At 41.6% G+C, this 25,603-nt stretch overlaps 1 protein-coding gene across 1 annotated transcript in view; it reads right to left on the reverse strand.

The window, feature by feature from the left end:
• Window positions 1-25,603, reverse strand: part of NSD3 (nuclear receptor binding SET domain protein 3) — a 4,286,093-nt gene that overhangs the window by 2,965,612 nt on the left and 1,294,878 nt on the right. The window contains exon 7 of the mRNA XM_044084319.1: window positions 670-805. Coding sequence (XP_043940254.1) covers window positions 670-805 — 136 coding nt within the window. The remainder of the gene's footprint in view (window positions 1-669; window positions 806-25,603) is intronic.

Genomic DNA, 25,603 nt, shown 5'->3' on the forward strand with positions numbered 1-25,603 from the left:
TTTCATAAATTAAAGTATACATGTTTGGTATTTAAAAACATTTCTGCTGTATCCTTCTTTGAAGAATGAAGTGTAAACTAACACTCAAGTTTGTCACCACCCAAGGGGACAGTGTAAGAAGTAAAGACATTCCTTGTTCTGTGATCACAGGTTCAGTCTACCAGTAACATACTATGGGCACTACCACAGAGGTAAACACTTAACCATGCCAGGTCAAAACAAAGACAACCAAGATAAACACCATGGTTTACAGTTAAGATTTTAGACTATGCTTACACAGCATGAATTCAATCTGTTTTCCTAAAAAATGTTTTGTGCACCTACAAGTAACAAGACAAGTAAACGCACTACAGATAAAGTCAGAAGCTACATTCAATAAATACATACTATATAATAACAACTATCAAGTACTAAACATCAAGAAGAAAAGAGGAGGGGTAGTGCCACATAAAAGACAACCTTTAAAATGATACCGAGTTGTCATTACCAAAATGGATTAACACTTTTTGCTTCAGATGCCCACTTCCCCCATCAACATCACATTATTCTCCATCCCTTTTACATGAGTGGAACTTCTAAATTTTAATCAAAGGAATACCAGGAAATAACTCAGTGGTAGCAATTTTGGCCAACTGTTTTCAGTTCATTAATGGATCCAAGAACACATACCTGCTGACTCAAATTTTGCAGTTTCCGGAACAGCTGTCTGCTCAGGTGTTCTATTTTCATTTTTCTCATGAGGCGGGGAAATGGCCACTTTGCTGTCCAACTCTTTGTTTATGACTTCAGTTTTAATGCTGATTCCCTATTTAAAAAAATAGATAAATGCAAGGGTAAGGACTAGCATTATCTGTGAGTTATCTTCCCACTGCAGGGTGGAATTAAATAGGATTGCCTTAACTCTACTTATTCTTACTGGATCTGCAACAAACCAATGAACACCCATTTTTTATCTTCTGTAACACCATTGGTTCATTCACAGAATGTCAAAGCTCTACATGCCACAATTCATGGAAGATTGCTTCATCTGTCTTATACTGGTTCACTGAAGCAACTTTCTCCCATATCCTTCCTCTGTGCCCTAATTATTCTGGGCTCCCCCCTACCCCACAAGCAATTCCAATAATTATTCTGCTATAAACCATACTGAAAATAGGTCTTCATCCCCTACTTCCTCAACATTTCCCAAGAAATCCATGCAGACTCTCAACTCTCTTTAATCAATGTTAAGACTGCCTGTAACAGATAAAAATCAAGAAATAAAGGGAATTAGTCGACTTACAGTAGGCCTACAGTTTCACTGATAAAGTATAATTTTGCAGATGTAAAGTTATACAGTATCACATTAATACAACTGGCAAGAACAGTAAAGAAGCTCCCTAGCATTGCACAAACATCTAGATGGTGACTCATGGGAGAATACTTTACAGGGCAGCCTTGAAGAAGAATGCCCTACGTCCAGAAATGTCATAAAATTTGTAATGTTTAGAAAATATGAGCAAGTAAGATTACAACTCATCCTCTAATACATTCAAGTCACATAAGTGGTCACTGGACTGACTACGTGGGTCTTTGGGGCCATATTTGGAGATTTTCTGTTCTACTCATAGTAGAAGGAAAGGCACTTAAAGTTTGATCACCCGTTTCCTCTCTCTGCCCTTATTAAAAGATGCAAAAAGTTGTTAGCCTTTATGGAATGAAAGTGGTCTGTTAGCACAACACAACTTCCTGTGAACACTCACCATATGCATGCATACAGTCAGACTAGACTTGGCCAAAATACTAAGACAGGCATTTATTTGTACTGATGCCACTTAAGGAATAATGAAAGGTCTTGCTAGAGTAAAATCCTATTCTTCCACAAGACAATGTAAAGTTGAAGAACTGCCAAAGCCCTCAGTTTGGAAATGTATGTGGCTAGTTCAGCAACACCAAAGAAAAATGTCTTCCAAGACAGAAATGTAAGCTTCACTGAGCTGGTAGGTTCAAAAAGGAAAAAGCATACATTCTTCTAGAACAAAACTGAGATTACAAGGCCAGAGTTCTTATAGTCACAGCCTAATTTGGAAAACATACCCTGAAAATTTTACAAGTTTTAAAGGATCACAAGAAAAAGTAGTTTTGAAAGTAAAACCTACCAGAACAGTATATATGTTCGATATTATCATTGTTACAGTAGCCAAGCTAAATGGATCCTATCCCCATTGTAAATGGCCAGCTTCACAAAGCTAAGGGTGCATGTAGCTTCAGCAGAACTCCATGTACTATTGTTAGAGCAAAAACTTCCAAGGAACACCCAATAAAGAACAAGTAAAACAGAATACGGCTGCAAGCTGCTGGAGAAACTTAACACAGGAACCGGCAATAGCGTAAAAAACAAGTTTAATTTCCGCTTTCGTCACAACTTCATCAGAAAACACATGATGTTAAGAACTAACCAGTATAAATAGTCAAGTAAATAAAAAAGCAATTAATTAATTACATATGCATATGAATCCAATAAAAAAGTGTGTTATACATTAAAACATGCCTTCAGATCAAATTCAAAGTTGTTTTTGTTTTTATTTACATGTAACTTACGATGTTTTAAAAAACACTTAAAATTGATACTCTCATTTAAACCAGGTAAAACATCAGATTTCAATTTAATTTGCCATAAACATTCCCGCTGTTCTATATAATTCTTATAATCCCCAGCCCTACCATCTAATTTGCATTTTTCCAAAACAGAAAATAACAATTTTTTATAATTAGGGCATGAAATAGAATGTTTATATAACGCATTGTTAAAATAAGAATCCTTTCAAATGACACCCAGTTTGATGCAGAAAAGCATATTATATTCACCATGGATGTTATTTCACTATATTCTTGTATACCACATGACCAAGGGGTAGAAGACGTTCGAAGTTATTTAGTTAAGAACAACCTATTTAATAATTCTGGTATATATATGACAGTCCACCCGGTCCTCGAGGAACGAAGGAAAGGGAAGGTGGGTGGGATGCAAGAATACAGGTGAGATGGACAACAAACATGGAACTTTATGGTGAGTACATAACTTCTCAATGTTATGTTGTCCAATCTTGCCTTAATTCTTGCTGGTTGGGACAGCATCCCTAGCAGCTTTATCCTAGGGTGGCTCAGGAAAACAAGCTTTTCAATACAGTAGAACCAAAGGAAGACCTGTTCCGGGAGGCCACATCTACATTGTAATAAGTAATAAAGGTATGAGGCCTTACCCATGTGTTAGCTGCACAAATAGAGTCCACAGGAAGTCTAGTTTGGAAAGCAGATGACGTTGAGACCGCTCTTGTAGAATGGCCCTTTACTTTGCCTGGTAATTGTCTGTTATTATTACTGTATGAGAAGTAAATGCAGTCTGTAATTTAGATGAGGCTACTTCAGAAAGTGGCAATCCTTTCCTTTTTTGTGAAAAGGAGACAAAAATCTGGTCAGACTTTCTGAAATCTTTGGTCCTAAGCAAATAAAAATGTAGCTGTCTGAGTACATCTAGTTGATGCAATCTGTATTCTGCCTTGCCGCTACAGTTGGAAAACACCACTGGTAATTTAATAGATTGATTCAAATTGTTCTCTGAGCAAACTTTCGGTAAGAAAGAGGGGTTAGTTCTTAGGGACACACTGTCTTTGTGAAAACCGATATAAGGAGGGCATATAGAGAGTGCTTAGCGTTTCGACACTCATCTCGTGGCGGTAACGGCTACTAAGAAAAGAGTTTTCCATGACAAAAACTTGATGTAGGTTCAAAGGGTAGTAGCACTAAGACAGAAAGAACAAAATTTAGGTCCCAAGCGGCTGGAGGTTCCCTGAATGGGGGTCTGAGTAAGAAAATACCTTTCAAAAAGGCCTTACATAACTTGTGGGACATGATAGGCATTCCCATCTCACCAGTATGAAAAATTAGAAATGGCTACTAATTGTACCCTGATGGTAGCTGCTGCTGCCCTTTCATCAAAATGTTTGGTGAGAAACACTAGAACTGCGGTAATAGGAGTCGTAAAAGGTTGTGCTTAACAACCCAGTAGGAATTTTTTTTTCCATTTGATTGAATACAGTTTCCTTGTAGATAGTTTGTGGGAAGAAAGCAAAATATGTTTAATTGCCGTGGAAAAATTGTAACACCTTGGTACATGTGGAATTGGAGCAGCCACGCCGTCAACTTGAGGTTGTGGATGGACGGATGGAACTTACCCGATGAATGGGTTAAAAAGGTCTGGAACTGGGTCCAGAATCCATGGTTCCTCCAGAAGATGGGCCCAGAGAAAGTGGAACCAAATTTGTCGAGGCCAGTAAGGTGCAATGAATATCAAGGTGCTTTTCAATGTGCTGGTTTTCTGAAGTACTTTGGCTATTAAGGGAAAAGGGGGGAAAAGGCATAGAGAAGTCCCAGGGGCCAATCGTGAACAAGTACATTCCTTGGTGACTTCTTGGGCCAGGGAATGAGGTCAAAATAGCTTCTGCATTTGGGGTTCATGGAAGTGGCAAAAAGGTCGCAAGACTGGCCCCATCTCTGGAAGATCTCTTCCGCAATTTCTAGTTTTAGGGACCACTCGTAAGGCAACAGAATCACTCTGCTTTAGGGTCCACTCTCCTGAGGCAAAATAATCACTCTGCTGAGTTTGTCCGCTATCACGTTGGATTTGCCCAGGATATGCTTTGCCATCAGAAACCATTGAGACGAGACAGCCCATCGCACTTCTCGACATAGTGGTTATGACCTGGTTCCTCTCTGTATGTTTATGTACCACACTACCGACAAGTTGTCCATTTGATTTGCAACTGTTCCTATCAGAAGAGAGTCCTAAAATGCCTGCAATGCATACAGCACCGCTCACATCTCTAGGACATTGATGTGCAAGTGGCTCTCGTGTTCTTGCCACAAGCCTTGGACCATCTTTCCCAGATAATGCCCCCCCCGATCTGGGAAGTGTCCGTGCTCAGTACTGCTACCGGCTCTGGAAATACAAATGGGTGGCCTAAGGACCACTGTTCTGTTTGTAGCCACCAGAGAAGATTCTTCTTGCATGATTCCGTAATGATTATTCGATGTGATAGAGGGAGATCCTGCATGGACTACTGGGCAAAGAGTAACCACTGTAGAACCCTCATGTGCAGCCATGCTAGAGCAACTAGGAGGATTGCAGCTGCCATTGTGCCCAGGACCTGTAATATATACCTCGCCTGAACCCTCTGCTTTGATATCAAGATCCTGATTTGATGATGAAGGGACTGAATTCTCTCTGGGGTAAGTTTTGCCACCATTTTTGTGGAATCCAATTTTGCACCTAAAAGTAATATGCTGTGAAGGTGACAAGGCAGACTTTTTGAGGTTTATTGTAATGCCTAGCCTGGCGCAAAGAAATATTGTTTCATCCCTCACCTGCAGTAGTAGATGCTTAGTGGTGGCGGACAGGAGTCAGTCGTCTAGGTATGGAAACACACAGAATCCCCAACATCTCAAGTGAGCCGTAACCACTGCCATGCATTTGGTGAACACCCTGGGGACTGTAGTGAGACCAAAGGGCAGGGCTCGAAATTGGTAATGGCTGGCTCCCAGCCGAAAGCGCAAGCGTCTCCTGGATCGTCTGTCCATTTTTATGTGGTAGTACACATCTTGGAGATTTATCGAGCACATCCCATCGTCTTTCCCAAGAAAAGGGAATATAGACTGCAGTGTCACCATCCGGAACATTGACTTTTTTTTACAGACTTGTTTAGTCTACTGAGATCCAGAATGGGTCTCCAGTCCCCTGTCTTTTTGGAACTAAAAAGAACCTTGAGTAAGTTCCGGATACGATTTGGTCTGCGGGGATCTCTTGGATGACTCTCTTCTCTAGCAACTTTTGTACTTCTGCAGTTGCTTCTTCTCATTACTGGGTGGGGCATCTGGAATGAACTGATTTATGGGTGAAGGAGTAGAAGAGAGAATATACTAACCTCTGGATAGGATTGACTGTACCCATTTGTCTTGAGTGATTTCCAGCTAGCCGTTTGGTGTTCCCCAACTGCCTCCAGGGAAAAGCAGACGGGCTTCCTTTCAGGAGCGCTGAAAGGCCCTGCCGGAGAACGTATCTGTCACCCTGATTCTGCGGACCCCCTCTGCTGCGAGTTTGGCATCTTCCATTATTACCTCCCCCTCTGTCCCTGGGGGAGGTGTCACCACGTGCATCAGAAAAACCTTTTTGGGACTTGCGGAACCACATTTTACCGCCTTTCTGACCTTTGGGATAAGATCTGGATGGGGCAGAAAAACTGACCACAATGGCAGACGAGGTTTTCCCAGTCTGCTCGCACCTGGTCAAAGTTTCTTTCATCTCTGATCTAAAGAGGGAAGACCTGAAGGGTTCAGCAAAGTCGCAAAGACACATCCAGGAATGTCTCCTTAGGGAAATTCCAGTCTCTGCTGCCCTGCTCACTCCATCAGCTGTGCATGAAATCAGTCTCATGGAGGAGTTGACAACTGAGTTGAGGGTGGAGAGCTGTGAGTAAACCTTGCCCGTGGGTCACCAGAGCTACAGTACCCTGAAGGGTATTCTCCTAACTCTTTGAGGAGATCCCTTTGAAGCCTCGTAAAGTGAGTCAGGTAATTTAGCAATCGTAGGGTAAAGGCCACTGAAGAAAAAGCACATTTTCAATATCTGTCCATAGTCCGTGAATCTTTATTGGGAGGATGAACAGATGAGGAGGTTTCTGATAACTCCTTCTTAGTGGCCGTTGCCACCACCATCGCATCTATGGGGACGCCCTTGGTTAGGAACTCCTTCTCAGTAGGAACAGTGCTAAATTTATTGGGCCTCTGTGGAACAGGCTCCAATGTATCAGGGGAAGTCTAGATTTTACGAGATATAACATTAAGCAATTGGTCATAAGGGGAGTCACCCAGGAGGTGGAAGGGCGAGACCCGAAAGCCTCCAGGTATACAGATTCGTCCTCTGAAGGGTTGGTGGGCTTCCACCCACTCCTCTGTTTCAGGATCTCAAGGATATCAGCAAATAAGAAATCCTCAGAGGGGGACCGTGGGAACCCTTCTGAATCATCCAGATCGGTATCTGACGTGACAGACTCAGAGGAGTCTATGTGCTTTCTCTTGCATGGTCTCTTCTGAGGAACTTCCTCAGAGGGATACTCTGGTGAAGTTTCAGAAGAGACAATGCCGCCCGCAGGGGCTTCCTGAGGTTCCAGATCTCTACGCTTGGAGGGAGGAGGTGACGAGACCAACACTGGCGCCAGGTAGAAAAGAGAAACTGGGCCAGAGAGTGGAGCTGTCTGGGGTGACTACTTCGAAAACCCCCTTGCTCCGCCCCAAAGAGATCCCCCACTCCGGAGAGGCAGAAGACTGGCTCTGAGGCACAGCTGGTGGCTCCGAAGCCTATGTAGGAACCAAGCTCAACCTCGCCGAGGCACAGAGGGGTAGAGTTGAATCGGACAACTGTCCGTGTCGACTCCCCTCCCTGGACCCGATAGGTGAGAGTCGGCTCCCAGACTCCTCGAAATCCGATGGACCCGAAGAGGTCAGAGCAGATGCCAGAACTGACTATCCTAAAAGACACACAATCTCTAGCTCCAAGACCACAAGGTGGGTCGGAGGAGGAACTGAAGATGGAGCTTTGGCCGGTCACGATTCTTTTAGGGTCGGTGACGATAAAATTTTTGCCAGAGCTCGAGGCAGTCTCTTCACCACCCACTCCACATCATCAACAGATAAATAACTCCTGGAGGAACGGGAGGATAAAGGAGGAGATTTAGCCCTCTCCAAAATGGGTGAGCTCAAAGATACAGTGATCGGCTCCAAAATAGGAGACCGTGTCGTAATCAAAAACTCTACCGGCTTCGTGAACAAAGATGGAGCCGAAGAGGTTGATCTTGACTTGTCGGAACCATGAGTCCTCTATTCCGATGCAGTGATTTTCCTAGGTGGCTCTGAATCTGGAGTCTCAATGGCAGGTCTTTTAGATCCTTTTGAGGGGGAAGTAGGCTTGGAGCTCTGAGAACCCTTTAATGACTCTTGGAAAGGACCCTTTAACAAACTTCTCACCATTAACTTATTTCTTCTCTCTTGAAGAACCCTGCTACTGAAACCATTGCAAATTGTACAAGGATCTTGCAGATGGATAGCACCAAGACAATACACACAGTCAATGTGTATATCCATAAGAGACATTTTTTGTGTACACTTATTACATTTCTTAATCCCAGATTGCCTCGGTTCTTTTGGGTACTTGTCTTTTTCTTTCGATATAATTAACCAGCCAAAAGATAGCAAAAACACTTAACTAACCTAAAAACACTTATAAATGTTAAAGAAAAATTCAAAAAAGGGCTCTAACACCAATAGAGCTAACTAACTACAGTCACACCATACAAGAACAAATAACCAACACATTGCAATGGTTTTAAGGGAAAAGGTCGCAACAAACACCAAAGACAGGATTAACTATTTCAAACACTCTATCTAAAGAAACACTATAGCTAATGTAACGACACACAACACTAGTTAGGGAACTGAGGTAAACATTTAGAAGGGAATCCTCCAACTTAGACAGATTCTCTGGATAAGAAAATAAAAGGTAGTAATACAGGGAAGGAGAGCGGCCCTCTAACTTAAACGGGCCGCCAACCGCCCTCTAACTTAAATGGGTCTTGCACAAGAACAAAAGGAAAAAAACACATGCTAAAGACTATGAATGTTTTTTTTTTAACTAAATCTCACACTATAGAAAAGGTTTTATCAGATAACTGCTGAAAAGAGCTTTTATAGTAGGCCAAGTTGGAACCGATGCTCGGTTCTGAACCCAACCAGCAAGAATTAAGGTGAGATTGGACAACATAACATTAATTGTTTTAATTAGTTGCATCTGATTGGTTAGTCTGTGATGTAGTTGGTTATAATATTGTTATACAAGTGTGCATAGTATTTTTGCTAAATGCTTGAGGAAGCACTTGTATGTGTGAAATCTTGTGTTTTAACAACTTTGCAGTGGAATTACTTTGAGAAATTTTTGTTCTTAACATTTTTTTGCTCTGGAGGGATTCAAGTACCTGAAAATAATGCTAAGAAACAAATCAAAGAGTAAATGTACACAAGAAGGGGAGGGGGTCTACACCTTGGCAACACCAAAAACTTGCAAAAAAATGGGGGTATTTAGGGAGGGGAAGCTACTGCAATATGGCACTATTAGAACACTGACTGTTATGGTATTAAGTTTTACCTACACAACTGTACTGTGTTCAAACATATCACTGCTGCAGTTGCCCAAGCTGTACAGTTAGATTACCATAGCTTAGCAAAGAAAAAGGAAAAAATAAATCCTGATGCTTTGATTGGCACCAACTATAAATTAGTTTCAACTTACCCATATGTGATTTTCTAGTAACAGATTTTCTCATCTCCTTTAGTACCTGCTGCACTATATTATTAGACAAACAAGAGACTAACTAGTAGGACAGAAGTAACCAAGCTGTAAAGCTTCAGTGTTCTGATCAACCTGTTATCTATGTCCACCTAGTGAGATAACAGGTTCCTGAATGGAGAAGTCTCCAATTAGGAAACATGATATCAGAAGGAAGACAAAAGATGACAGGAAATGCTAAAGCCTGGTTATGATCCATGGAACCAATGAAAAGACAAAGCATTAACAGAGGCCATCCAGCCAACACTATGCAAAGGGGTCTTGGGCGAGCTAAGTGTGGAGGAATTAAGAATGGTTTCCACTTTGCTTTACAGGGAGATGCAAAAAGATCTAAGGATGAAACCCCCCATCAGTCAAACCTCAGTGTCACCATTTTTTTGGGAAAGATTAACTACCCCTAAGGGACATTCCTGTAAAAGATATGCCAAAATATCCAGAGACAGAATTTGAACTGGGAAAGGAGTGAAGTTCTGGCCCAGAGCCTGATTCGAAAGAAACATGGCCTCACTAAAGATATGTGCAAGCCTCTGTTTACTGCCATACCAACTAGATATGTTCTTAATAGCTGAATTGATTTTGACCAATTCTCCTTGATGGGTCCTATGACTGAGTTTAACATCTCCCCCAGCCAAAATCTGGTACTCATCTGAGATGGGACAGTTCCTACCCTACACTCAAAGACAGATGTATGCCCATGCTGACTTGTGCTACACAACTTTATTCATTCCTGGGTGTGTTTTACAATCACCTACAAGTGTTTTTTTTTTTTTTTTGTGGTTATTTCTGTGAATTTTGAGCAATCAGAGGGTCCACCATGAGACAGAGAGAGAGGAGAGGAATTTACTGTAATGCAACAAATATACCTCTCAACTGTCCAGATTTTTGCCTCTTATTTTTGGCCTGTTCCTCATAAAATTTGTGGTTTTCTGGCAAATCTTTCAGGCTTGCAATCACTAAATAATGACAGACATTCAAGTTTCAGACTTCATAGCTTTCAAAAATATATGCTAATGCAAAACCCGTAATTTAAAGACTTTTAAGTCTGCAAGAGTAACATTTAAAATCTGTCACTGACTTTGGAACTTTTCCCCGTTATTTTTGGCTTTATTCAGATTTTTTGCATTAAGAGGTTGAGAGGTACGGCAACAAAGTATAGAAGGTTTACGACCTTTGCTTGGAAGTGTTTACATAAGTACTTTTATATCCCAAACAGACTTCAGGGAATTGTCTTCTATGATGGACAGCAAATGCTGGAGGTATGATGAGAAACAAAAGCAACTGGAAATGTTTTTTGGGAATGTAACGAGATAGCAGATTTTAGAAAATCCCCTGTGGAGTACTTTGTCAGAAATGCTGATGGAGCAAATGGTTATAACTAAGGAAAGGATTCTTTTGAGCTGGGATACATGATCTGAATTGCCTAGTAAATACTAATTTTAACACTACTGGCTGCCAAAAAGCAATTACTAGAAAATGGAAATCAAAATCTAAACTAAATGCAATTGAAGTATTGAACTTTGTAAAGGAAATAAAATAACAGGAGGTTAAATATTTAGAAAAGATAAGAATCAAATTGTATAGAAATAAATGGAATTTGGGGGAATAATGCAAGCAGAGTAATGTTTAAGAGGAGTTAAAGTTTAAGGGAAGGCAGGGAGTGAGCAATTTTACAATAAATTACTGTTGAAAGAAAACCATATGTACACTGCACAAAAATAACAATGAAAATATTAATATGGTTTGCATTTGGTTTCTTTTTTTACTAATGACATACCTATATCATTGCTTAAAATGTAATTTAATAAATATTTTAAAGAAAGAATTAATTTAATATGCATACTCAAAGGAATATCTCCCATACTAGTTAATTAATGCTGCATCTTGTATATCACATAGTATACAGCATAAATGTTGATAGACTTCAATTAATGCAACTGTTACTAGTTATTTTCTGAATCAAACTATGGGTAATGCACCACAATTAAATGAATGTATCTACTGCCAAAGTAATGACACATTAAAATGTACCTTTAAAGGGAATTAACAGGAACTGGGTCTATTGGCTAATTAATTAATTATTTTTTTATTTTACATTTGTTGACCGGGTTTGTCCGACTGAGCTAAGTAGCCCTTTTTCAGCAGGGGCCCGGGGAGAAAAGTTCCCCATGTTCTACAGATTACAATTTAGTAAAATAAGTAAACAATCAACTGGTGTACAGAAAATATTCAAAGCAACATATACATATACATAAACAAGGATTTACTACAGTAAACTAATCACTATGTATGTCAGATTTAGAATCCTACATCATTCAGGACTAAATAGTTTTGTCACTAGACGTAAAATCTTACATTATGCAGATAAGAATTATGTAATGTGCTTAGGATAGAGAAGTTAATGAGACAAGGTCTAGAGAGTTAGAGAAAGTTACACAGGTTGGGAGCAGACAGAGGTGTGCTGTTAGGGTTGATAAGCTGTTTGGGAGGGGGGGGTACAGAGGCAGGTCCACTGGCTTAAAAGGTATTCTTTAGTGGCTAGCTTGAATTGACTAAGTTGCTTGAGTGACCTGATCTCTGGTGGGAGTTTGTCCCATGCCTTGGAAGGATTACAGCTACACAGAATACATCCTTTCTTAGTTTTAGGCTTCTGAATTTGTAGCAGATCTAGGTTAGAGCTCCGGAGGGGTCTACTAGGTGAATAGTGGGGGATGACAGATGATAGGGTAGGACAGTAAGAAGGCTAATGAAGGATGGAGTGGATGATCTGGAGTTGAGAGAGAAGAAGTTGGTGAGGTAGTTCAAGCCAGTTAAGGTGTTTGAGTGAGAGACAGTGATGTGACTTGTAAGTTTGATGTGCTGCAAAATTTGGCTATCTTGTAGGTAGATTCAAGTTTGGCAAGGAGTGTGGAGTTGAGGCAATTAAGAATTTGAGAGATATAAAACAGACTGGGTAGGAGGTAGGCATAAGAGAGAGTTACTTTAGCTTCACTGGTGAGAAACTTTTTGTTGCGGAAGAAGAGCCCTAGTTTCTGATGAGTTTTCTTGAACTCGATGTGTGTGTTATTGAGAGACAGGATTGTGAAAGTAGATTTAATGTTGTAGTTTTTCGGAATAAAAAGCAGTAGCTTAGTTTTTTTTTTTTGGGTTAAGGATAAGCTGGTTATCAGAGAGCCAGTTTTGTACTGCGTTAAAGGAGGTCTGTGTGTTGTAAAGATGAGTTTGGAAGGAGAGTCATCAATAGTGATGACAGCAGAGTCATCAGCGTTATTGGACCAGTGATGACTGAGGACAGGAAGAATAAAGATTAGTGAAGATATTGGAAAGTAGTGGACCAAGGATGGAACACTCATGGACACCCATTTTAACTGGGAGAGGAGGAGAGAGTGCAGACTGCCACTTCACTGCTTGAGATCGGTCAGTGAGGTAACTGGAAAACCATGCAACAGTAGCAGCAGAGAAGTTAAGGTTGGTTAGTTTGTGCAGAAGGAGAGGGTGAGAGATGGTGTCAAAAGCTTTACAGATATCTAAGAATAGGCAGGAGACAAATTTGCTGTTATCTCTGGCAAGGGCTATAGTATCAAGGAACGATAGTAGGGCAGTAGTAGTACTACGCTTTGGTCTAAAGCCATGTCGAATAGGTGTAAGCAGATTTTCAGAGAGTAGGTAGTGCATTAACTTGTTTAGGCATGCATTTTTCTAGAACTTTAGAGAGAGGATGGCAATTGGTCAAAAATTAGTGATATCTGAGGAGTTACCTCTTTTATGTATTGGTAGAGTGAAGAATTGTTTCCATACGGAAGGGACTTTGAACTCAATGGAGTGGTTGATTAAGATAGATACAAAATGAGCAAGAGTCAGCAGCTAACTGAAGGAATGTTGTTGGTAGAAGCTGAGCAAGGTTTGAGTTTAAAAAGTAGGAATTTGATGTAGTTAGTGGGTAGAGGTTTGAGAGTAAAATAATTTGATGAGAGTGTAGTGGGATTTGATAGAGTGTGGTTAGAAATATTATTAAAGGTAGATGAATTGGCACTGGGGTTAAAGAGTTTGGATACAGAGTCAATGAAATATGTGTTGAAGGTGGAGGCAATATCTTTGGGAGTGTTATCAGGACAAGGATTGGGGGATCAGGGACCACCAGGATGTAATATGTGGTTTAAGGAGTTCCAAAATTTGGGGGGATTAGATTTCAAGGCTGAGGGTGGACTTTAGTAGGTCTCTCTTATCTTTATTAATATGCTTTTTGGTCTGATTTCTAAGTTCTTTGTATTTTAGCAAGTCTGCAGGGAGGTTTGTTTTGGTCCATGTTTTCCATGCTCTGTCTCTATTTTTCATTAGGATGAAGGTGGAATTTGATAGCCATGGAGATATATTAGATTTAATACAAACTGTGCGAAGTGGGGCAAGTGAGTCAAGAATACTGAGAAAGGTGGAGTTGAAAGACAGGACAGCATTGTCAAGGGGGAGCTGGGTATGGAAATTCCAGTTAACTTTAGACAGAAGAGATTTAAAGGTGCCAGGGTGGAAGTTAGTAAGCTTGCGACATGTGATAAAGCTATCCTTTTTAGTAAAGCGAGGGATATATCTAAGTACTTTTACTGGGGAATGATCGCTTAGTGTGTAGGGAAGGGTTTCAGGATTGCGATATTTAGAGGGATGAGAGACTAGAATCCAGTCGATAAGGGTGCTGTGTATATGAGAGTTGTTGGTATGGGTGACATCAGTGACAAGTTGAGTAAAGCCGTACAAGCTGATGTGTAAGAAAGAATTTGGGGTACAGAGAGTTAACCAATTAATACTGACACCACCAAGAATAATGGTTTCATTAGGAATATGTTGACAGAAGTGTATTATGAGAGAATGTTTTCCAGCAGGGGTAAGATATCCCCTGGGAGAATGTAGATTGCTACTATTGTGATGGTGGTATGGGTGTTAAGTACAAGGATGGCTGTCAGTATTTCAGCAGGGGAAAAGGACGGGATAGTTTTATTAGTTGTCATCAGAGTAAGATGGTTAGAGTAAACAATGGCAACTCCACCACCATTTTTCTTTTGGCGGTCAAGGTGCAGTGTACTATAGCCAGGAGGGAGAAAGTCTTTGTCATGGTGTTGGGGTTTTAGCCAAGTTTCTGTTAGGGTGATGACATCAGGCGTGTGGCTAATTAACAACTTTATCACAGCATTTCAGTAAAAGGTCTTGAAAGCACATCATATACAATCTTCCAATTACCTCTAGGAGGTCTTGCCATCAACCACTTCTCTCAAAGTCATCTCAGGCTTCAAAAAACATCTCACCACCAAATGTCAAAAGGGATCTCCCATTAGTTTCCTAAGGAGCTTCCTTAATCCATTATTTAAAAAAATATGAGATCATTGCATAGGGCGGTGGCGGTGGGGTACCCCCTTGTTTGTTTATGTACCACATTACTTAGATCCATTATTTAAAAAAAAAAAAAACCCACCAGTAATGAAAATAAATCCAAGCAGCATTCAGATGTTAAAAAATACAATAGTGATAACAAGGGTTGAGAATAAAAACTAAGTGTTTCTGGCAAATAAGAATAAGAAGGCACAAGGGTGAAAATGTTTTTATACTCAACTTTAGACAACAAAGAGAGAGTCAACACAGGTGTGTGTCCAATCCCAACCTAGAGGTCTTCTGGAAAAAATATGCACATTTTCAATGTTTGATGATAAAACAATTATTGATTTCATCAAGGAGGGTCCTGGACATTAGATCATACTACTGTTGTGCTCTCTGACTGGATAAGCAGGCATTTCAGTTGAGATGAGGGAAAGCAACTGAAGACAAACTGACAGCTGCATCTCAGAAAACTGATGAATGATGACAGTGTTTGGTATTCTGACTAATGTGTATCAACACAAACTTGTAACAGGCTACCAGGTGATAGAAGTATTTAATGTGAGTGCACCTAGCAGGATGGGCAAGTGAAAAGGGAGCATCTACAAGCCGACTATGCAAATGAATCCACCACAACACTAACTTGAGGCACAGTAAGGATGAAGTCTTCAATATTACTGGGCCCCAGTGAGTAAACATTTTTTGAGCTAGTGAAAACTGTGCTATAGTAAGGTGTCTACTGTTAGCCCCAGGAGGTACAAAACTAGTCATACTCAGGGGATCCAGCATTCGAGACAGAGGCAGCACGAAAAGAATGCTTGCAACTTTTAGAGCAAAAAAGCATTTCCTAGGATGTGTCCAAACAAGAGCATTTTTAAAGACAACAGACAGCAACAGAGTGAGCTGTTCACTTTTCCAAGCTAAGCAGAATTCTTTATTTCTCAGAAAAGGGTTATCATCTAACACCTTACCCAGAGCAGTTCACCCAGAACTTGCTGTGGATCAGCTAGTTGTCCAGACAAAGGAATACATACATGCACCTGATCCATACACATATTGCTGCTAGTACTGCCACGTATTTAGTGAAGACAGTGACAGCAGAGAGGAAATTGTTCACTATCCATATAAATAAAGGAAATATCCAGTGCCTATTCAAAAGCAAAGACTTTTCGAAACATCTTTCTCTTGTTATAAAGGTATCATGAATATCCAACAAAAAAAACATATCTGGTCTTCTCTGCATAATACTGGGAAGGAGTACATGGCCACACAAAACTTCTGTTTTGGTATGTAGACATCAAAACTGCAAGATGAAGTAAAGGTTTCATACCTCTTGCCTTTATAAGTATCAAAAGAGCTGGTATTAGTGCCTGCGACCACAATGGTTTAACAAAGGGTTGGAAGACTCTTGTTTTGAAGAAAGCTGTGCCTTTGCCTTGGCTATATCAGAACTGCCTTTTGGAAATGCACACAACCACAGTGAAGTATGGAGTTGGGGGGTGAGAAGATGAAGACAACTCCAACACCATCTTGACAATATAATTACTGGAGATGATGAACCACACGGAGCACTGGAAGGACATTATGCCTAGGAACACCATCTTTCTGAAAAACTAGTCAAACCAGAAGTTTGAAATGCTGGCATTCTCCTAAAGCAAAAATGTACTGCCCTGACTATACCAAGACACATGAAAGTTTTCATATCTCTGTCTCTGACATTTCAGTGCCAAGGATCTGCTGGTCTTGCCACTAACATTACATGCCTTGCTGGGACTGAAAACAAAATACATTTTTCACTACCTCTTCAAAGTGCTCATTGTAGAAAGGTTCAGGCCATTCTTTTTAATCTCCTCAACCTAGACATCTACACTGGGTTGAAGCTACAGCTGTCCCTGGAAACGAGTTAGACAAAGAATGACTCAACATCCTCTGTAAAATGTATTATGCATGCTAACGGCACAGACATATGGCAATAAAAGTGCCTGCTAACTTGCCAACACCTGCAGAGTCAGAGGTACCCATCAGCCTGCAATAGACACTCTGGAAAATGGTGAAAGCTACAAAGCCAACATCCCCGCCAAGGTGTAGATATCCAAATGAACATGGAACTGAAGACAAACATGTTGTGGCCAACATCTGGCCCATTAACACCAGTACTGACTTCTGACAGGCTAACAGTCCAACACAGGGATGCTTGATCTGATGGTAGGCACTGTGGTGTTGAGTCAAAAGTTTAATACTGCTATGCTAGTCAGATCAAAAGTCTTGATACTGGAAAGCTGGTAGTGAGCCAAACCTTTAAAGGGGCTTAACAACACTGTGGCAGAGAGGAGCTGAGTAAAAGGCTGCTACACTGGGACAAATACACAGTACACTGGCTGCAATAAGGATATCTACAGAACAGCAGACTCCTACAGTGGGAGGCCTAATTAGTCCAGAAACCTGTACAGTAAGGTTAAGTCTGAAAAAACATCCAAGGGCCTGCAGACCAACAATGGAAACAAAGCATGCAGCTCTAAAACCATATTCAGTGATTAGTCTGAGAATGTGATGAAGGCCACCGCAATAAAATCATAATCAGCACCTACTGAATAACCTGAACCTAAATTACAGTTAGGACAATATGACCAAATGAAAAACTTGAGGCAAAAACACGTAGAGCAGTGTGTGTGTATCAAAGGTGACAAAGCAAACACCAACACCAGCCTTATAAGAGGAATGGCCCTCAAGTCAAAGAGAAGCATGGCCCCAAACAGACATGTACACCCTGCTGCAGTCATCACACTTGGGTTATCCTGTCGTCAGGCGGTCCCGCAGTCGGCCGGAATTCCAAAGTCTTGGTCCGGCGTCAGTTGCTGTCGATTCTTCCCTGACGTCACTGCACCAGGGGTATATATAATGCAACTGAAGCCATTTTCTTCAGTTTTTCTTGCCCCAGATGTCGTGCCCCCAAAAAGGTGGTCAGTAATTAGTACCAAATTGAGTAAACTTTGCACAAACACAAAATCCCTTCAGCTATAAGCAAATATATCAGGAAGGTATTGAAGAGATTTAGCCAGTAGATCAGAGGGGATGGAGGGAGGGTAACCTGGACTGAAGAAGGGTGTACACTCGAACATCTACATTTCTGGTAGGTACAAAACTGTACTATGTTCATCGTGTTACCCTGCTGCAGTCATCTCACTTGGGTTGAATCCCAAAGCTAAGGATGGGTGGAGGAATCATAGAGGGTTAGAGAAGGCTAGAAGGCCCTGCAGAACTGCAGTGGCGAAGCCCGCCCTAGTCTTAGAGTAAAGTGGTAAGTGATAGTGTTTGGTAAAGGTGTGTACTGAACTCCAAGTTGCAGCTTCCAAAATCTCCTTGGTTGGAACCCCACTGAGAAAGGCTGTAGAAGTAGCTGTTGCCCTGGTAGAGTGGGGCCTAATGGTAGCAGGAACTGGTTTTCCATGATGGGTACAGCAGAAACGTATGCAATGACCTATCCATTTGGAAATGGTTTGTTTTGATATAGCCTTCCCTTGTGAAGCTGTAGTATAGGATACAAAGAGATGGTCAGATTTTCTGAAAGCCTTAGTTTTGTCCAAGTAGTAACGAAGTTGCCTGTGAATGTCCAAGGAATGCAGGAGTCTCTCACCTTTGTTCTGTGGATTTGGGAAGAAGGAGGGTAAGTGGATGGTTTGATTTAAAGCCACACTGGAAACCACCTTAGGCATAAAGGAAGGATTAGTTCGTAGAGAAACTCTGTCTTGATGAAAAATGAGGAAAGGTTCCACTGCCATTAGTGCCTGTAGCTCTGAGACTCTTCTAGCTGAAGTTATTGCTAGCAGCAGGGCAGTCTTCCATGATAGGAACTGAAGATCTGCAGAGAAAGCTGGTTCAAAGGGAGGTAGCGTTAGTTTTTCCAGAACAAAATTGAGGTCCCTAGTTGGTGTAGGTGCACTCCTGGGTGGCCTAATGTTTTTTGCCCCTCTGAGGAACTGCCTTAGAAGTGGATGCGAAAATAAGGGTGGATCCGTGTTGTAGTGGGCTGAAATAGCTGAAGTATGGATTTTAATGGAGGAGAAAGAAAGTCCTTTGTGCAACATCTCAGTTAAATACTGTAGAATGTGAGGCACGTGAGGCTGAATTGTGTCTTGGCCTTAGGTTTGGTTCCAGGCACAAAACCATTTCCATTTGTCCGAATAAGCCTTCCTGATGCTTGTCCGCCTAGCTTCCAGGATAACATCCATAACTGCTTGGGAAAGAGGAGCTGGCTGGATGCTTAGTTGATTTTCCATGCAGCCAGATTTAAGGTTTTTAGTTGGCTGTGAAGAATCTGTTTTTGTTGTGTGAGCAAATGGGCAGTTTGTGGTAAAATCCAAGGTGGGCCGTGGGCCATATTCCTCAATGGTGGGTACCAGTGCTGGCGTGGCCAGTCTGGGACTATGAGTATCAGTCGTGGTCTCTCCTTTCTGACTTTCAGAAGCACCTTTGTGAGGAGAGGCAATGGAGGGAAGGCATATACTTGTCAAGTTTTTCCAGCTGAATGAGAGTGCGTCCACTTTCCAAGCTTGATGGTGAAGTGTCCTTGTACAAAATTTTGCTAGTTGATAGTTTTGAGGACTGGCAAACAGGTCTATATCTGGAAGGCCCCATTTTTGAGTTATCATTGTAAATACTTGTGGATCTAGTTTCCACTCGTGGGGATCCATGATGTTTCTGCTGAGGTCGTCTGCCAATGTATTCCTCTATCCTGGCAGGAATTGAACTTGTAACTGAACATGGTAAGCCAAAGCTGTGTTCCATAAGATCATTGCTTGCCTGCATAGACGGTAGGAGTGAGTACCCCCTTGTTTGTTTATGTACCACATTACTGTGGTGTTGTCCGTCTTTATTGTAAGTTGTCCTGGATGTAATAGATCCTTGAAGGCTGTCAGAGCATTCTGTACAGCTAGCATCTCTTTTTGATTGATGTGCAGATTTCTTTGATCTACAGACCATACGCCTTGAACGCACTGTCCTGCCATGTGTGCCCCCCACGCGTAGTCTGATGCATCTGTTGTGATAGTTTGCCTGGCTGGGGGCAAGGTGAAAGGCTGACCCTTGTTGAAGTGACATGCCACTGACCACCATAGAAACTCCTGTTGTAGGCAGGGAATGAGAGAATGAGAGATATCATTGTGTCCAAGCTGTGGCTGTGTTGCGACCATACGCTTTTTAGATACCATTGTAATTTCCTCATATGCAACTTTGCAAATGGTATTAGTAGTATGCAAGATGCCAGGAAGCCCAAGGCCTGCAGAATTTTTCTTGCAGTTAGTTGGGTCTTTGTTGCCATTGTTTTGAAATATTGAGTCAGTTGTAGTTGTTTGTCTGGCGTCAGATAAGCCTTCCGTGCCGTTATTCAAGCTGGCACCCAGGAATGTCATATTTTGTGAGGGTACTAGTTTTGATTTCTTTTCGTTTACTGTGTACCCCAGGCAGCTTAGAAGATGCTTTACAAAAGCCAGATGTTGTAAGAGGATGTCCTTGCTTTCTGCTTGGATGAGGCAGTCGTCCAGTTATGGGTATATTTGAATTCCTCTTTGTCTGCAGTATGCAATTACTGGTGCCAGGCATTTTGTGAAGACCCTGGGCGCAGTAGATAAGCCAGAGGGCAGTGCAGAGAATTGGTAATGGGTTGAACCTGCAATGAAACGGAGGTATCGTCTGCAACTTTGATAGGGACATGCAGGTATGCGTCCTTGAGGTCCAACGTTACTAGCCATGCTTTCTTGCCCAACATGGGAAGAAGCTGCTGTAGTGTTAGCATCTTGAATTTGGGTACTTGTAAGAAGGTGTTTAGAATTGAAAGGTCCAGAATTGGTCTCCAGGCATTGTCCTTTCTGGGAACTAAAAAGAGTCTTGAATAAAATCCTTGGCCTTGCTCTCGAGTAGGTACCAGTTGAATGGCTCTCATGTCCATGAGAGCTGTAATTTGTCTTTGTGCCTCTGCCCATTGATTTTGTGGCAAGTTTGGCATTCCTCTTTTCATTGGCAAGGTGTGAAAATAGAATCTTTATCCTCGTGAAATTATGTCTAGGACCCATTTGTCCTTTGTGACAATGTGCCAGTTGTCTGAAAAAAGTGCAAGTTTTCCTCCCAAGGGGGCTGTCAAGAGAGTGTTGCTTGGCCAGATGAGGTGCAAGTCATTGAGTTTGCCTTCTGGTAGTTTGGGACCTGTCTTCTCCTCCCTTCTGTGCTGCAGTGCCCCATTGTTGAGGTTTGTACTGGGCTTGTAGTTGTCCTCTGCCTCTTGGACGCCTGTATTTACCCCTCTGTGGCCTGTCAGTAGCTGGAAAGGACCAATTTTTTTTTGTTGGCCAATTTCTGCTGAAGCGAGGGGGCTGTACCTGTAGGAAATCTTTGACTGTCTGCATAGATTTTGCCTTATCCTCCATTTTCTTTAAGACGACTTCTGCTTTAACTCCAAAAAGAACATCCGGCTGTAAGGGAGCATCTAGAAGCTTTGCTTTAACATGATCAGGCAGAGTTTGTTCCTTTAACCAAGCATGCCTGCGTATAACAGACCCAGTGACAGCTGCTCTGCAGGAAGCCTCCAAAGAATCAAACCCACACTGTAAAGTATGTTTGCCCACCTGTTCAGTTGCATGCAACAGATCCTGCATTTCTTTCAATTCAGACTGCTGAGGGAGTGTGCTCATTTTTTGATTTAACTGAGACATTAGAAATTGCTGATATTTTAGCATGTGAAACTGGCAATTTAGTGCCCTCATAGCTAGAGTGGCTGAGGTGTAAACCTTTTTCCCCCACCTGTCTAGTGCTCTGGAGTCCCTTTCAGAGGGTACAGGATTTTTAGCCATAGAAGCCTTAGCCCCTTTGGGACCCTGGGAGATAGTCTCTGGATCAGCAACAGGACTTTTGTAAAGAAATTTGTGGGAATCAGGCACTCTATAGTATCTGTCAGGTTTGGCCGGAGCAGGAGGCAGAGAGTCTGGGTTCAAACTGGATTATAAGTAAACATCATCCACAATGTCTAAAACTGGGGGGATGCCAAGTGGTCTGTGCTGGGGGAGTAAAAGAAACTCTCTGAGCCTTTTCTTTGAGTCTGGGTAGTCCTGACCTTCCCAGTGAAAATGTTCCCTCATAGTGTGTAAAGTTTCCCCAAAGGAGTAGTCCTCAGGGGGAGAAGCTGAGGGAATGGAATCCTCAGCATCAGAATCTTCATAAGGGGAGGAGGAGTAATCTTGGTCCTCTGAAGAGCCTGAGGAAATAGACACTTGTTCAGAGGATGCATAATCTTCCTCTTGTCTAGGCCTTTTGTCAGGAGGGGGTTGGGAACCCCTGATTAAAGAGATCAAATCTTCAGCCATTTTGAGCATCTGTTTCTTAGGCATGGGGCCTTGAACAGGGGACTGAAGTGCAGTCTTTTTAGGTTTAATAGGAGTCTTCGTCTTAGGATACGTTTTAATGGTGAGCGTCGTCGGTCTGAAGACGTCTTCGGAAACTGAAGGTGTTTCTGCAGCACCGACATCTTTTTCAGCAGTGTCGTCGGTAGGGGCTGAACAAAATGGCTGCATCGGCCTGGTACTTTCCGCCAAAAATTCCGAAGCGATCTCGGGTTCCAGATCTGCGGTAGTCAGGGGCTGCGTCAGAGCCTCACTGAAGACCGGTGAACCGGAGACCGGACCAGCTGAGGCCTCGGAGTCTGGCTTGGGTCTAGGCTGCCTGTCCTTATCCTTGCGTTTTTTTGCGCACGCCGGTAGTCAATTGCTCCGACGGCATAGTGTAGTTAAATTTTCTACCGAAGTAGTGTCGTGCGAAATCAAAGCGTCTTTTTTATAGTACGCTTATTAAACCTAGCACAAAAACGACAACTAGTGACGTCGTGGTCTGGGCCTAGGCAAGGTATGCAGTAAGAATGAAAATCCTTATGAGGTATTTGCTTCCCACAAGAAATACAACAACTTTTTCTGACATCGGTCTAAGGCAAGAAAACTTTGCCCAACGGGGTACTTAGCTTTATTGAAGACTTCGGTCTGAAATTCCAGTTCGAAAGTCTCAGGAGTCGGCCGACCGGCACTTGCGAACTGCTTCTGCTTCGGGCACCGCGCGGCAAAAAAGACTGGAGAAGATGGCGTCGGATGCATTATATATACCCCTGGCGCACTGACGTCAGGGAAGAAGTGACAGCTATCGACGCCGGACCAAGACTTTGGAATTCCGGCCGACTGCGGGACCGCCTGATGACAGGATAACCCAAGTGTGATGACTGCAGTAGGGTAACACGATGAACATCTGGCAATTTAAAGCCCTGATGGCAAGCGTTGCAGAGGTATAAACCTTCTTACCCCATCTGTCTAGAGCCCAAGAATCCCTGTCTGAAGGGGTAGGGTTTTTGGCTGTAGAAACCTTAATACCTTTGGGTCCCTGAGAAATGGTCTCTGGATCCGCAGTGGGATTTTTAAAGAAAAATTTGTGAGAGTCAGGTGCTCTGTAGTATGTCAGGCTTTCTAGGAGCAGGTGGTAAAGTATCAGGGGTAAGGCTGGATTCCATGAAAACATCATCTACAATATCCAGAACAGGGGGAATAGCTAGAGGCTTACGCTGAGGCAAGTCTACAAATTCCCTGAATTTCTTTTTGGACTGAGGGTAGTCCTGGAATTTCCAGCGGAAATGCTCTCTTAGGGTATGCAAGGTTTCACCAAAAGAAAGGTCCTCTGGAGGGGGAGGCTGAGGGAGTTGAATCCTCTGCATCTGAGTCCTCATAGGTAGATAAGGGTATGTCCTGGTAATCACAGGGGTTAGAGTCATCAGACTCATGGTCTGAAGAATCAGAAGGAAAATGAATTCTTTACCTTTTAGAGGGGGAAGGCTGGCTTCCCCTATTTAAAGTAATAAGTTCTTCAGCCATTCTAAGCATTTGTTTCTGCATAGGAGCTTGAGAATGTGCTTTGGTCGTCGGTTTCCTAGACACAGTGTGAACTCTGGGCCTGAGAAAATCTGTAGATTTAGTCATTAACAAAGTAGTCAGTTTGATACAAACATCGGAAGGTCTGAATACACCCTCAGAAGCCAGTGCCTGCACAGCGGCTCCGGACCCATCCAAGGTAGAGACATCCGCAGGTTCCATAGTCAAAAAAGCATCCTGCGGCACACCAGACTCCGAATGGGTCTCAGTAGAGGCCTGCGAATCTGTAGAAGCTGGTAACAGGGGCTGCGAAAGCACCTCACTGAGTACCGGCGGACTGGCGACTAGCTTAACAGAAGTGTCGGCAGCAGTTTTAGACCTATGCAGTCGGTCTCTCTCTTTATCTTTACATTTTCTCAGAAGATCGGTAGTTGGACAGGTTACCGAAGCCATTTCAGAATAGGGAGAACGAGAGCGAAAAAACTGAGAAACAAAAATAGGCCGACGAATAGTTCGGGCATTGAACAAGGCACAAAACCGACAGCGAGGGATGTCGTAGTCTGGGCCTAAACAGGTGACGCACTAAGAATGAAAATCAAAAAATATATGTATAAATATATATGTCTACAATCAGGTATATGCATATGACAGTATGCCTATCCCTATACATCCATAAGTTTTGTCCTTCATATCTGTACAAATCTTTGCATATATATCCATATCTATATATCCTATCTAATAAAGTGCATAGTGCTAACCTTGTAAATATGTGATGGTTCCTGGTGATTGATATATTCAACACATATTAGACAATCTATAAATATAAAATGCAACACATATGATATAAGGAACAAGAACATATAAAAAGCTCCCTTGCAGATCTAGTAAAGTACAAATATGTAAACAAGAGAAATATAAAGTGCTTCGTGCAGACCTTAAGTCATATTTAATACATCATGCATCATAATTGTCATCTCTCAGATATTAAAGAAGCATGTGTATATTCAGATATTAAAAACTACTTCTGAATAATTATATATATAAATGTATAATATAAATAAATATATATATAACATGGTCCCTTATCATTGTTAAGTTGGATAGCCATGTAGCACAAAGTGTATTATATAGTGCTAAGTACACAATTCATATGGACCAACCCATTGCTAAAGAGAAAAAGGAACTATTCATATGGAAATGTGTGGAGTCCATATGTATATGTATCAAATCGATACATATCTGCCAGATCTATAAACGCATCTATGTAATCATAAAGTTCTAATATTAAAAACATATCATTATATATACCAACATATGGTTGTGTTGAAATGTGCAAATAATCAAATGATATTTATTATGTATCCAGCAACATAGTGTCGTTTTAAGTATAATGTAGTTCCTTAAATACCACCATGAATCTTATAGACCTATAACATCATATATAGACTATCATATACAACACCAATATATCTTTTATATTGGTCTTATCATCGAACATACTGGTTTAGCCCAGGTGGATAATGTGCTCTCATTCTTAAGATCCAGTATAGTTCCTTCTGTTCCAGGATATTTACCACTTCTCCTCCATTTTCATCTTCTTCTATCACCTGTAATATCCTGAATCTGAAAGCGTGTGATGTATTCTGCTTTACATGCTTAGCCAATGCATTTGTTTCGTTACTTATGTCAGATATGTGGTTGTATATTCTTTTCCTAAATTCTCTTTTGTAAGTCCCAAGAAGAATGCTGCATTTTTTCACTGCTAAATATATATATCTGCAAGTATTGCAGGAGGCGGGTTTGAATTCATACTCCAAGGTTGGATGTATAAACTCTTGAACCCTTGTAATAAATTGACACATGTTGCATCTATTACATGCAAATGTTCCTTTCCTATCCAATTCTGGAGATGAATGTATCC

The sequence above is a fragment of the Protopterus annectens genome, chromosome 9.part0, assembly GCF_019279795.1.
Source record: "Protopterus annectens isolate FY-2018-M chromosome 9.part0, PAN1.0, whole genome shotgun sequence".
NCBI lineage: Eukaryota > Metazoa > Chordata > Ceratodontiformes > Protopteridae > Protopterus > Protopterus annectens.